This window comes from Brassica napus, chromosome C5 (genome assembly GCF_020379485.1).
Source record: "Brassica napus cultivar Da-Ae chromosome C5, Da-Ae, whole genome shotgun sequence".
NCBI classification, from domain to species: domain Eukaryota; kingdom Viridiplantae; phylum Streptophyta; class Magnoliopsida; order Brassicales; family Brassicaceae; genus Brassica; species Brassica napus.
Genome location: NC_063448.1, coordinates 26,260,800 through 26,273,681, shown reverse-complemented (window position 1 = coordinate 26,273,681; position 12,882 = coordinate 26,260,800). Strand labels below are relative to the sequence as shown.

At 35.5% G+C, this 12,882-nt stretch overlaps 3 protein-coding genes across 3 annotated transcripts; all 3 read left to right on the top strand.

Moving 5' to 3' along the window:
• Positions 1-244: 244 nt before the first annotated feature.
• Positions 245-3,682, top strand: LOC125586942. The gene is made up of 2 exons (XM_048756861.1): positions 245-898; positions 1,172-3,682. The coding sequence occupies exon 2, from the start codon at positions 2,246-2,248 to the stop codon at positions 3,632-3,634; it is 1,389 nt and encodes a 462-aa protein (XP_048612818.1). The 5' UTR covers positions 245-898; positions 1,172-2,245; the 3' UTR covers positions 3,635-3,682.
• A 3,911-nt stretch (positions 3,683-7,593) lies between these two features.
• Positions 7,594-8,245, top strand: LOC111206484 (probable histone H2A.1). Its single transcript, XM_022703478.2, has 2 exons — positions 7,594-7,847; positions 7,923-8,245. Exons 1-2 carry the CDS (start codon positions 7,659-7,661, stop codon positions 8,133-8,135), a joined length of 402 nt encoding a protein of 133 aa, XP_022559199.1. The 5' UTR covers positions 7,594-7,658; the 3' UTR covers positions 8,136-8,245.
• A 509-nt stretch (positions 8,246-8,754) lies between these two features.
• Positions 8,755-10,337, top strand: LOC111206483 (transcription factor bHLH115). Its single transcript, XM_022703477.1, has 5 exons — positions 8,755-9,015; positions 9,337-9,402; positions 9,493-9,570; positions 9,647-9,809; positions 9,880-10,337. The coding sequence occupies exons 1-5, from the start codon at positions 8,903-8,905 to the stop codon at positions 10,144-10,146; spliced, it is 687 nt and encodes a 228-aa protein (XP_022559198.1). The 5' UTR covers positions 8,755-8,902; the 3' UTR covers positions 10,147-10,337.
• The last annotated feature ends 2,545 nt before the right edge of the window (positions 10,338-12,882 follow it).

Below are 12,882 nucleotides of genomic sequence, written 5' to 3'. Positions count from 1 at the left end.
ATATTCTAATTTAAGTTAGTTTACAAAAACAACATTTTAAATTTTATACACACAATGTACAAAACCTAAATACATAAAATATTTAGGAAATTATATTTTTATTTTAATTTTCTTTTATAAACTAGCAAGTAATCCTGCGGATCAAAATTTAGTATATATTAAAAACAAAAATTATACACATTTGCAGTCAATTTTTTTGTTATGGAAACGTTTACATAATACAAAAGATTATATATATATATATATATATTATGTAAACGGAAAAGAAAAATATTATACCATCCATATATAGTAAATATTAATTTCGTTCAGAAATTTACAATGGAAGTTTTATTATGAAAACCATAACATAATGAGGAGTATTTTATTTATAGAAACAAAAGATTATATCATTCATTTATAGCAAATAAAAATAATGTTGACCAATATACATTCGAATATAGAAAATTAATTATAAATACTTATTACATAAGATGTGTTACCAAATATGGAAGATTTATCATGAATATATATATAAACACAATGAGAGCATACGATCAATTCACAATAAGAAGAAAAATACATAATACCAAAAGGTAAATCAAGTTAGAAATTCTTCTCTTTTTTACTATACAAAATTTTAGTTTTTTGTAATTTTATTTATTCATATTGTAATGTATATACGTTTTAATATATGTAAAAGTATGTATTTCATCAGAATTTTTCTCTAAGAGTTCTTACACCAGAATCTCGTCTAATGTTCATGGTAAAATCTGTATGTTTTGTTTCTTTGAAGGATATTCAGCAAAGAGTTATTCTAACTTATACATAGATAACATGGCAACCAAGAAAAGTTTATCTCTTCTGTTGTCTTTGTTGATGGTCTTTACTCTCATAAGCCTTTTTCCTACAATTACAGGTAATATATCTTATTATATATTTATTTATTTTAATTGAAGGAATATTTTATTTTATGTTTGTATTTTCTTAAAAGCAAAAGAAAAATGTGATATCAATCTGTAATACTTTGAAAAAATCAAGAACTTTTTAACTGATTCATTTTTTTTTTTGACAAAAACTGATTCATTTATTGAAAAGAAAAGACTTAAGAAGTTGAGTTTAAGTATTTTAATATACTGATTTTTCAATTTTTTTTATTTAAAACTTGTGTTAACTTTTATGATCAAAATAGGCAAAGAAGGAGAATGCCAACCACAAGGAAAATGCGAGGGCCAGACGCCGGTATGGACATGCAAAACAAAATGTATTCATTTGGGTTACGAACTTGGAGAGGAATTTGCTTAAATCATATAGGTGGTCCAAACGAGCCAACTACTGATTATTGTTGCTGCAATGTACCTTCTTGGTCGTCTTATGGGTCCTCTTATCGACCAATTAATTCGTAATTTAATATGTATCCGCCACTTTTTTCATCCAAAAAGTTAGTATCCTCAAATTAATATATCTGGTATTCAAATATGATGTATTTGTTATTTCATGCAAAGAAAGCGCTACAATTATATACTTTTATTTACAGACTAACCTATTAAAAATATAAGAGCACTAAAACCTTTTGTCAAAATAAAATAAAATATAAGACCATGATTAACCCGAAGTTCTTAGAGTGGGGTTCTTAGCAGAAGTTAAGAAACTGTTTCTTAACTTTTAACTAAAAAAGTTTTAAGAACCGGTTCTTAGTTTTTTTAGTTAAAAGTTAAGAAACTTCCGCTAAAAACCCCACTCTAAGAACTCCGGGTTAATCATGCTCCACGAGCACTTAAACCATCATCCCATTCTTTCACTCCGTGTCCTTTAGCTTCCTCCTTTATGACCGTTGTGTACCGCGTCGAATCTAAAGGTTTTACTGCTTTTTTGTTTTTTGGCAACAAAGGTTTTATTGGTTTTTTTTTTTATTTGAATTATTACCAACTTGAGGGGAAAAATGCAAAATCATTTGCAGAAACAAATTCAGCAGTTGTTTAACCTAAAAAAGAGCACTAAAATCAAATAATTAACATTTGATCCAAAAAACGATTCTAGATGCACAAATCTCGTCCACAAAAAAATAAAAATGCACAAATCTCATTTGACCAAAAAAGTACACAAATCTCCATAGAGAAAAGATATCATAACACCGTTCCTAGAGCTATGACGGATCTGGATATCCGAGATATTTAGAATATCCGGATCAGTAGATTCAATACCCGGATCAGGATTTGTGGCTTCTGAATATCCATATTTCGGATATTCGTCTAGACAATATATTATGATGGATCTGGCTCCTCCGCCGGATTCTTCAGAGCCGCCAGGGGAAGATTTAGTTCATCAGGGAGATTGGGCTGATGTCGTGAAGCAGGGTATCGTAGGAGGTGGTTCGAAATGTGTGAATCAGATCTGGGTTACGGCGGCGCAGGATAAGAAACAATTGAGGAAATACGAGGTGGAAGTTTCACAGAAGGATGGGGTCATTATGGTTGAGATTCCGGAGGGGATTGTGGAGAACTCTACTCCACTATGGGAAGATTTTGTGGTAGGGAAGTTCTTAGATCTAGCTCCGCATGTCGCTAAGGTTCATATGGTTCTAAATAAGATCTGGAAATATGGAGATCAGTCTACAAAGATTGAGATCTTTGAGGTAAACCCAACGACTATGAGGTTCAAGGTTTCGAGTCCGAAGGCTAGGGAGAAGATAATTCGACGGGGAATGTGGAATGTTGTAGGTGTGCCGATGATTGTGACGAAATGGACACCAACAACAGAGGAGGAGGCTCAGAAAGAGGAAGCTATTCCTATGTGGGTTCATCTGGAGAAGGTTCCTCTTCATATGTACTCGTGGGAAGGGCTTAGCTTCATTACGAGCACAGTCGGCCTTCCTGTGAAGCCACATCCGGAAACCACTGCTTGTACTAATCTAAATGAGGCGAAGATTTTTGTGAAGGTTGATGTTTCTAAAACATTGCCTAAGGAGATCACATTTACTAAAGAGGATAAGCAATTCATGGTGAAGTTCTTTTACCCATGGCTGCCGGCTAGGTGTAAGCTTTGTGATAAGTGGGGACATAGTGAAGCAGTTTGTGCTACAAAGGGTAAGGGGAAGAGGATTAGAAATGCTTCTGGTTCCCCATCTCAAGCTAGAGTTAAAGAAGGGGGAGGTTCTAGTCCTGTTGGTGGAGTGAAGGAAGCAGTTACAGCTCAGAAAAGTGGAGGCATTGATGTTGAAGGCAATTGCGAAGGTGTAGCTGTTGGGGTGGGTAATATCAGTATGGAGAAGAATAGTAGTCAGAGATTGGGCATTGGTGTTGCTGGTGGGACTAGTGAGTGGTCTAGGGTATCTCCAGCTAAGTCAGGCAGGTCTTTATTTACTTTGGCTCAGGAAGAAGTAGTTATTTCTGCATCTAAATTTGCAGTGCTAAGTGTTGATGAACCTGAAGAGGGTGAACTGATAGAAGGGAAGCTACCGTCAGTAGGAGAGGTTGGGAATGCTGGAACTGAGGATATTGATGAGATAGAGAGTCTGGAAAATGATTTATTGGATGATAATATCTTGGATCAGCAGGTCCAAGAGGAGATTAAGGCAGGGTCGAGAAGAGGTAGGAAGCCGAAGGCTCCGGATGCAAATCCGGTTAAGAGCTCAAGGCCTCGTCGGAAAAACTAATCAATGGCGAGTTTCTTCTGGAATGTGCGGGGGTTTAATAAATATTTGAAACATTCCGTTGTAGAAGAATGGGTCAGAAGCAACAACATGAGTTTTGGATGTATATTGGAAACGAGGGTGAAGGAAAGTAAGTCGGAGGCTATATTAAAGAAGGTTTTTCGTGGTTGGTCGTATATAACTAACTATGAGTATAGTAGGGGAGGTCGAATATGGTTTGTTTGAAGGGATGATGTTAGTGTGACCCCAGTCTATAAATCAGAACAGCTTATTACCTGTTCTGTAGGGTTACAGGGAAAGAAAAAGTTTTTCTTTTCGAGTGTTTATGCTAATAATCTGGCAGAGGATAGAAAGGAGTTATGGGAGGAGTTGTGCTTTCACCAAGATTCTGCTATATTTAGTAATAAGTCTTGGATGATTGTTGGTGACTTTAATGAGATTTTGGAGGGAGATGAAAGTTCAGGTTTTATGGAGTATGGAAGAGTTTCTAGTGGTATGAGAGATTTTCAACGAATGGCACTGCACTGCAAGCTATCAGATTTGGGTTATCAAGGGCCGCTATTTACTTGGTGCAATAAGAAGGAAGAAAAGAAGGAAGAAGGTGTTATTTGCAAGAAGTTAGACAGGGTCCTAATTAATGATATAGCTATGCTGAGGTTCTATGGTGCTTATTCTGTATTTGAGGCAGGTGGCTGCTCAGACCACTTGCGATGCAAGATCCAAATCTTTCCCCCTGAAGTGAAGATCAGAAGGCCGTTCAAATTTGTTAATGCTATTGGGAAGCTGGATGCTTTTCTACCTCTGGTTAGTGAGTTTTGGTCTACTACCCGGAGGCTATTTCATTCGACTTCTGCTCTGTTCATGTTTTCCAAAAAGCTAAAGAATCTTAAGCCACTCATTAAGGAGTTGGGTAAGACAAAGCTGGGAAATCTGACAAAGAAAGCTAAAGAAGCTCATGAAGTCTTGTGTGAGAAACAAAAGAACACCTTATCAACCCCGAGTGAAGTCTCTATTCAAGAGGAAGCGGTGGCTTATGAAAGGTGGCTTTATGTTGCTAGTTTGGAAGAGGATTTCTTAAAGCAACGCGCGAAACTCCATTGGTTGGATGTGGGGGATCAAAACAATAAAACATTCCACAATGCCATCAAATCAAGACAGGCGCAAAATACTATAAGAGAGATAAGGTGTCATAATGGTTCTACTGTCACCAAGCAGCAGGATATTAAGGAGGAAGCAGTCAGATTCTTTTCTGAGTTTCTTAATCAGATTCCTGAGGATTATTCTGGTGCTACTATGGAAGAGCTGAGAGAGTTACTAGGTTTTCAGTGCTCTGTGGAGGAGTGTAATCTGTTGGAAGAGGAAGTCACGGGGGAGGAAATAACTAAAGTTCTATTTGCTATGCCAGCTAATAAGTCACCTGGTCCTGATGGATATCCAAGTGAATTCTTCAAGACAGCCTGGTCTATTATATCTCAGGACTTCATTATATCTGTTCAATCAGTATTCAGGTATGGGTTTCTACCTAAGGGGGTGAACTCAACTATTCTGGCTTTGGTTCCTAAAAAATCTGACTCATTAGAGATGAGAGATTTCAGTCCAATAGCATGTTGCAATGTGATTTACAAGGTGGTTTCGAAGATCATAGCAAATAGACTGAAAAGGATTCTTCCGCGTATAATCTCTGCAAATCAGTCTGCGTTTATCAAAGGGCGACTATTGTTGGAGAATGTATTGCTGGCTTCAAAGTTGGTTAAGGATTATCATAAGGATGGAGTCTCGCCTAGATGTGTTCGAAGGCGTTTGATTCGGTTCAGTGGAATTTTGTTCTTCAGAGTCTTGAGGCAATGGGTTTTCCAGTGAGATTCATTCATTGGATCAAACTCTGCATAACTACCCCTTCTTTCTCTGTTCAAGTGAATGGTGAGCTTGCAGGGTACTTCCAAAGTAGGAGAGGGTTGAGACAGGGTTGTTCTCTCTCGCCGTATCTCTTTGTATTGTGCATGAATATATTGTCTCTCAAGATAGACAAGGCGGTGAGTATGAAGAAATTCAAGCTGCATCCTAGGTGCCAAGCTCTATCTCTCACTCATTTATGCTTTGCGGATGATTTGATGGTTTTTGTGGAGGGTACGAAAGAATCTAATGAGGGTGCTCTGTCTGTTTTTGGGGAGTTTGCAAAGTGGTCGAGGTTGAGAATTAGTATTGAGAAATCTACAGTTTATATGGCTGGAGTTGATGACGAGGAAAAAAGAAGAATTCTGGTTAATTTTCCATTTGCAGAGGGTACATTACCTGTCAGGTATTTGGGTTTACCGTTAATGACCCAGGCTATGAGAAGGCCAGATTATCTTCCTTTGATCGAGAGAGTGAGAAGTAGAGTTGGAACCTGGACATGTCGTTATTTGTCTTACGCTGGCCGACTCCAGTTGATCAAATCTGTGCTGGTCAGTATGATTAATTTTTGGGCATCGGTGTTTAGACTCCCAATCAAGTGCATTAAAGAGTTGGATCAGATCTGTGCTTCGTTTCTATGGCCGGGTCCAGTGTTAAAGTCCTCGGGTGCTAAGGTATCATGGAATGAGATCTGTAAGCTAAAGAGTGAGGGAGGTCTGGGTTTGCGCTCTCTGAAAGAGGTTAATATTGTCTACGGATTGAAGCTTATATGGAGAATGCTTTCTGGTGATTCGCTGTGGGGGAGTTGGGTAAAAACGAATTTACTAAAGGAAAAGAGTTTCTGGGAAGCTAAAGCTAATACGCAAGTTGGATCTTGGATGTGGATGAAGATGCTTAAGCTCAGGCCTCTAGCAAAGTCCTTCTATAAGGTTGAGATTGGGAATGGCCGTCACATTTCCTTTTGGTATGATAATTGGTCCTTAAAGGGTGGGTTAATGGATTTGTTGGGTGATAGGGGTATCATTGATATGGGTATCAGGAGGGATGCTACTCTTGCTGAAGCTGCTCTCAATATGAGAAGAAGACGTAACCATCGTTCTGGTATTTTAAAGGAAGTTGAAGCTGAGTTGGATCCTGCTAGAGTTTGCATTCAGAGAGAAGTGGATGATGTTAGTCTCTGGAAAGGAAGTTCTGGGTTTAAAGAAACGTTCTCAACAAATGATACTTGGCGAATGATAAGAGGGTCCAACGAGCAGTTCAATTGGGCGCGGGGGATTTGGTTTTCTATGGCTACTCCGAAGTTTGCATTTGTATCTTGGTTAGCTATGCTGGACAGGCTCTCTACTATGGACAGGGTATCAAAGTGGTGCAGTGGAGCTGATACTATCTGCGTGTTATGTAAGGCTGCTGCAGAAACCCGTAATCATTTATTCTTTGAGTGTGCATTTTCATCGCAGTTGTGGAGTCATCTCAGCAGTGGAATTATAATGAATTCTTACTCTAACGTCTGGTCTTCACTTGTGCTGATGATTTCAAGTTGTAGAGGTGATAAGAAGAGGTTATTTTGTATTAGATATGCATTTCAAGCTGCAGTCTATGCAATTTTGGAGAGAAAGAAATAGGATCAGACATGGAGAAAAGCTAATGCCGCTGTCTATGATCAAGAAGCTCACGGATAAGGGTGTTAGAAACAGGCTCAGCCTGATGAGAAGGAATGGAGGAAGGGGTATGGTGGGAGCTCTTCAATTTTGGTTCCAAACAAGAGTATAGGAATTATATGAGTAGTTAAGGTTGCTAGAAATTTGTATTAATCAGGTCCACACTTAGTTGTAACAAGGCTTTTTGATTGAATAAAAATTTAACATTTTTTCAAAAAAAAAAAAAAAAAAAAAAACTGTAAAAAGCAGTGAGGGTAATCCCGGTATTTCAATCTAAACAGATCCTCAAAAACCAATCTGTACCGTCAATTAAAAAACAATCTAACGGCGAAAAACAGTGATCCGCGTACTCTCTTTCTATTGGTTCACTAATGTTAAGCGGAATCTACAACTGTATATAAAGTACAGAGAAGATCGAAACTCATAGAACCAATAAGTTTACATTCCCTCTGAACTCTTCGCACAAATCGATTTCAATGGCGGGCCGCGGCAAAACTCTCGGATCCGGGGCTGTGAAGAAGGCAACCTCGAGAAGTAGCAAAGCCGGTCTCCAATTCCCGGTGGGTCGTATCGCTCGTTTCCTGAAGAAAGGCAAGTACGCCGAACGCGTCGGAGCCGGAGCTCCGGTCTACTTATCGGCCGTTCTCGAATACCTCGCCGCGGAGGTAAAATCAAGCTCATCCCTTAATCTCTGTAACTGGATCCTGTGAAAAAGTTCTAATTTTTGAAATTGAAATTAGGTATTGGAGTTGGCTGGTAACGCGGCGAGGGATAACAAGAAGACGAGGATTGTTCCGAGGCACATTCAGCTCGCGGTGAGGAACGACGAGGAGTTGAGTAAATTGCTGGGAGATGTTACGATTGCTAACGGAGGAGTGATGCCGAATATTCACAATCTTCTTCTTCCTAAGAAGGCTGGTGCTTCATCCAAGCCATCTGGGGATGACGATTGATTAAATCTATGTTGTTCTTTTCATTTTTGTTTCTCGATCAGAGTTGCTTTAACTGGTTTAATTGAATGTTCATATGCTTCAATTTCGGAATGAAATCAAAGTTCAGACGAGTCTTTTTTTTTTTTTTTTTTTTTTTATTATTATTCTAGGGTTTCGAATTGAGCATCATACTAGACTTTAGTTTCTCCAATCGAATGTTCGTAATTTTGGATGAAATAAAATAAAAAAAGCGAGAATTGTTGTAGATTGAGATAAAATTGATTTGTTTTGGTGATCGAAGATTTGGGTAAAGATGTGATATTTTCGATAGAAAGAAATTCTATCGAATTGTTCGTAAAATCGTATGAAATAAAAACCCAGATTTGTAAATTCTCTTATATGTCCACTTGGGGATTTTTTTAAATTGATCTGTTTTGATGATGGGAGGTTTGCGTAGAGATGTGATTTTTCGATTTAAAAATGGGATAGCTAAATGTGAATGACATCACAGGATGTGTATATAATTGAGCAACTATGACATGTATATTATAAAGATTTTGATGGAATGATGATGATTGGTGGGCCAATAGCGTATGACATCCATGAAAAAGAGAGATTTGAAATATATATTTAATAGAAACCGATTGAGAGAGAGAGAGAGAGAGAGAGAGAGAGAGTTTCTACCACCAATATCTCTTCTTCTTCACTTTTCCACACATTGTCTATTCAGATTCGTCGACCCTTTTTCGGAAGCAGCCGCCGCGTTTTTTTTTGTTTGACTTGTAGAAATGGTGTTTCCGGAGAACACGAACTGGCTCAGTGATTACCCTTTGATTGATGGTGTTTTCTCTCATCAGAGTCCCACTTTCCCTTGGCAGATCGATGGCTCAGCTACTGTCACGTATATTTTTCTCTATTTTTTATTGTTTTTTTGTTTCTAGGCTTTGGACTTTTGGTGTTAGGAGTTTAGAAAACGTTGGACTTTGGTTTTTTTTTTAAGATGGTCCTGTTGTGTTAGAAAATATGAAACTTCTTTTTTTGTCAACTCTGTTTTTGCATTTATTCCTCTGTTTCCTAAATTAGTAGACGAATCTACAGATCTCTCTCTCTATTTCTACTTTAGATTCTGTTACTGGTGTGAAGTCGTTTTCTGTCTACGAACTGGCTTTAATCCTTGTAGTTGATCCTTCCTTTTCTTTTGATGTGATCTGTTTCATCACAGTGTTGAAGAAGTTGATGGCTTCCTTTGTGATTCGGATGTGATCAAAGAACCTGGCTCAAAGAAAAGGTATTGTTGCTTCAACTTATAGTTGTGGTTCTAGCTTTCAGTTATATAGATTGATTTTGAACCTGTCTAGTGTTCTTTTGGTTGCTTCAGGGTCAAATCCGAATCTTATGCTGGTCCTAGCTCGAAAGCGTCTAGGGAGAAACAAAGACGCGATAAGCTAAATGACAAGTATTTTCTTGCTTTCTCCTCCTCCTTTCTCTTCTTCAATCTTCTAAATTTTTTAATCTTTTAATATTAAGTGTAGATTTACGGAATTGAGTTCCATATTGGAACCTGGGAGAGCTCCGAAAACAGACAAGGTTGCTATCATCAATGACGTTATCCGCATGGTGAATCAAGCAAGAGACGAAGCACAGAGATTGAAAGACTTGAATTCAAGCCTCCAGGAGAAAATCAAGGAGTTGAAGGTACAAAAACTCTAGAACGTTAGCCTTGAGAGATGTGTCCATTAATCCTATGATGTATGTTAATATGTAGGATGAGAAGAACGAGCTGCGTGATGAGAAACAGAAGCTGAAGATTGAGAAAGACAGAATCGAGCAGCAACTCAAAGCGATCAACACACAGCCTTTGCCTGCTCAACCTTGTTTCTTACCAAATCCACCAACACTGTCTCAGGCTCAAGCTCCAGGAAGCAAGCTTGTCCCTTACACAACTTATCCTGGCTTTGCCATGTGGCAGTTCATGCCTCCTGCTGCAGTTGATACCTCACAGGACCACGTCCTTCGTCCTCCGGTTGCTTAAAACTGCTCTCTCTACTATTGACGGTCTCCTTTTCTGATGTAGACAATCCTATGCAAACTTGTATTGTGTGATTTATGATCATCATGTGATTAATTTGCATGTAAAATGGAAATAAGCATGCACTAATTGTGCAAAATGTTGTAAACTTTTGAAATTATGGTTCTACAGCTTGTGGATTTTATGATCTTAAATGCTGAGAAAAATGTAAATGAGTAGGAAGTTACTGGCACTTGAGATGAATTAAGTAAAGTTGATAATCTTAGGAAAACGTGTGAACAATGGTCTTTGAAGTTGATAAACACACTGGCAAATCTTGGACCCATTATAAGATAGCTGGTCTCCAAAACAAACCAATGGATGTATAGTTGTATACTGTGAACAGAGCCGGCCATTTAAAAGTAAAGATGATTTGGCTTGAAATGCAGCAAATGGTCTCATGGGAAGACAGGTAGGTAAACACTTTGTTAAATGCTTTTTGTCTCGCAAAAATGAGGAATTTGATTCAGATCATTGAGAAGGATGGAAGAATAAAGTTTGAAGTTAACATTATTCTGGCATGTAGATTATCCATGAAAGGCAAATTCTTGGAAGTCTCTTTGTCTTTTAAAAAGTCATTTACTATTTTTTTTTTTTGTTCTCGATTGGTTTCAGGAGGCAGCCCTTAATGAGTTGAAGGACAACCAGTGCAACTGTCTTATGCCAAACATCCCTTTTATATTAATAGAGAAACATTTAAAAAATTATAACATGTAATTTGTATTAATTAAAAAAATGCGCTGCTGAGTTGTCACGTAATTAGAATGCTAATTTTGTTTACGTGGCAGCTTGAGAATCAATTGAGAATTTTGTTAGTTCAAAATTAAATTGCTAGAAAATGTTATATTATATAATATGTCCATTATAGACCATTCATATCAAATTGAAATTATTATATATGATTTTCTTATCTAAAACCTACGAAATTACCTAACAATTTGTAAACTTTCTATCATTTTTGTTTAATTATTTATTATTAAAATAAATTACAAAATTACATTAATCATATAATAAAATTTTAGATTTTTTTGTATATGATGTATTTTGAATTTTTCAAAACGAGTATAAATTACTAAAACTGTTAAAAGTCTCACATAAACTTTTGTGATCAAGGTTTAAATTTTTTTCTATAATAAGATACAATGATTATAAAATCATATAATTTTATTTTAATAGGTGTTTATGTTATATATATATATATCATATCGTTTAAATTAAACTATACATGATATTAAAAGACATACTTAGATTTTGATATCTGCGTTGAACATATATTGAAAAGTTAATATTTTAATTTTGAAATCTTAATTATTTTTTAAAATGATTATAAATTATTGAAACCACTAAATATTCTACATTAAAAAAATCGTTGGTGTAAAATTTTGTTACACAAATATGCAAATAATTCTAAAATCATATGAGTAGAAACATCATTTAATAAATATCTATATTAAAAGTATATTATATATCTATGTTAATATCATTTAAATTTAATTATATATCATATACGATAGATAAGATTGATTTTTATTTATTTATTTACCCTAAAATAATTGTGAATAAACAAGAGCGGTCGTGTGATTTATATGCGCACGCCAATTTATTATATAATAGTAACTGATTTCTTAGTTATTTAATATATAATTATTATTTTATTATTTTATAATATGCAAAAAAATAAAATAAGTAATAAATATAAAATATTTATTCAGATCTTAACATAAGTATGTATTTCTTTAATAATTTTAAATCTTAAACATTTTCTAAATCTCATGCCAAAACAAAATAACAAAATGAGAATAAACTCAAAAATCAATATTTATATCGAGCAATAACCAAAATGAAAAAACAGCACAAAAATGAAAAAATATTGAAGATATATAGGATTGGCACGTGAACGTAAACTTCTCATAACCATAATTAACTTTTAAATTGCTAAATCATGATATAAAACCGAACTGACATAGTTTCATTGTAACCAAATAGTAGGCCTGAGATTCTTCGGCCTAAACGTTAGGTTCTTATGCGATAAGTGATTTTTTGACTTAAAATATTTTTAAAAGTGGGATCAGCTCATCGGTAAACAAATTATGTAATTAACAAAAAAAGTTTTTAAAAATTGTTTAAGGGCCAAAAATATTAATTCGGTCAAGAATATAAATTTTATTTTTCCATACGATATTTCTTATATAATTTTCATATAAATTTACTATGCGCAAGACGCAGGTCTTATCCTAGTGTATCATGGTATCGCATATATTTTTTATATATATAAATATTTGAAATATTTAATAAAGACTATAAAGTAGATTGAAAAGAGTCCCAAAATATTTTGTGTATAGTTATGTTTTCATCACAAAATTTATAAAAATTATATAAACATTAAATTAACATAAATTTAAGAGTTTTTTTTTTGCTTTAGGACCATAAAAGTGTTGGCCAGTCCAGTGGACCATCATCGCTCATCAGGTACATGAAGTCCATTTAGATATCCGATCGAACTGACAAACAACATCGACTTCCAGTTTTGTAAGATCTCTCTTATTTTTAATATTGTTTCTTTTCTTTCACAAAAGAGTTTATGATTCATTTGAACTGCTAACAAAGAAAAATGTGTTGTTAATACAAAGATGCTTAATTTTTATGTTTGAAGCTACACAGATGAGAATAACCTGAGGATTTGATAACATTTTCTGCGTC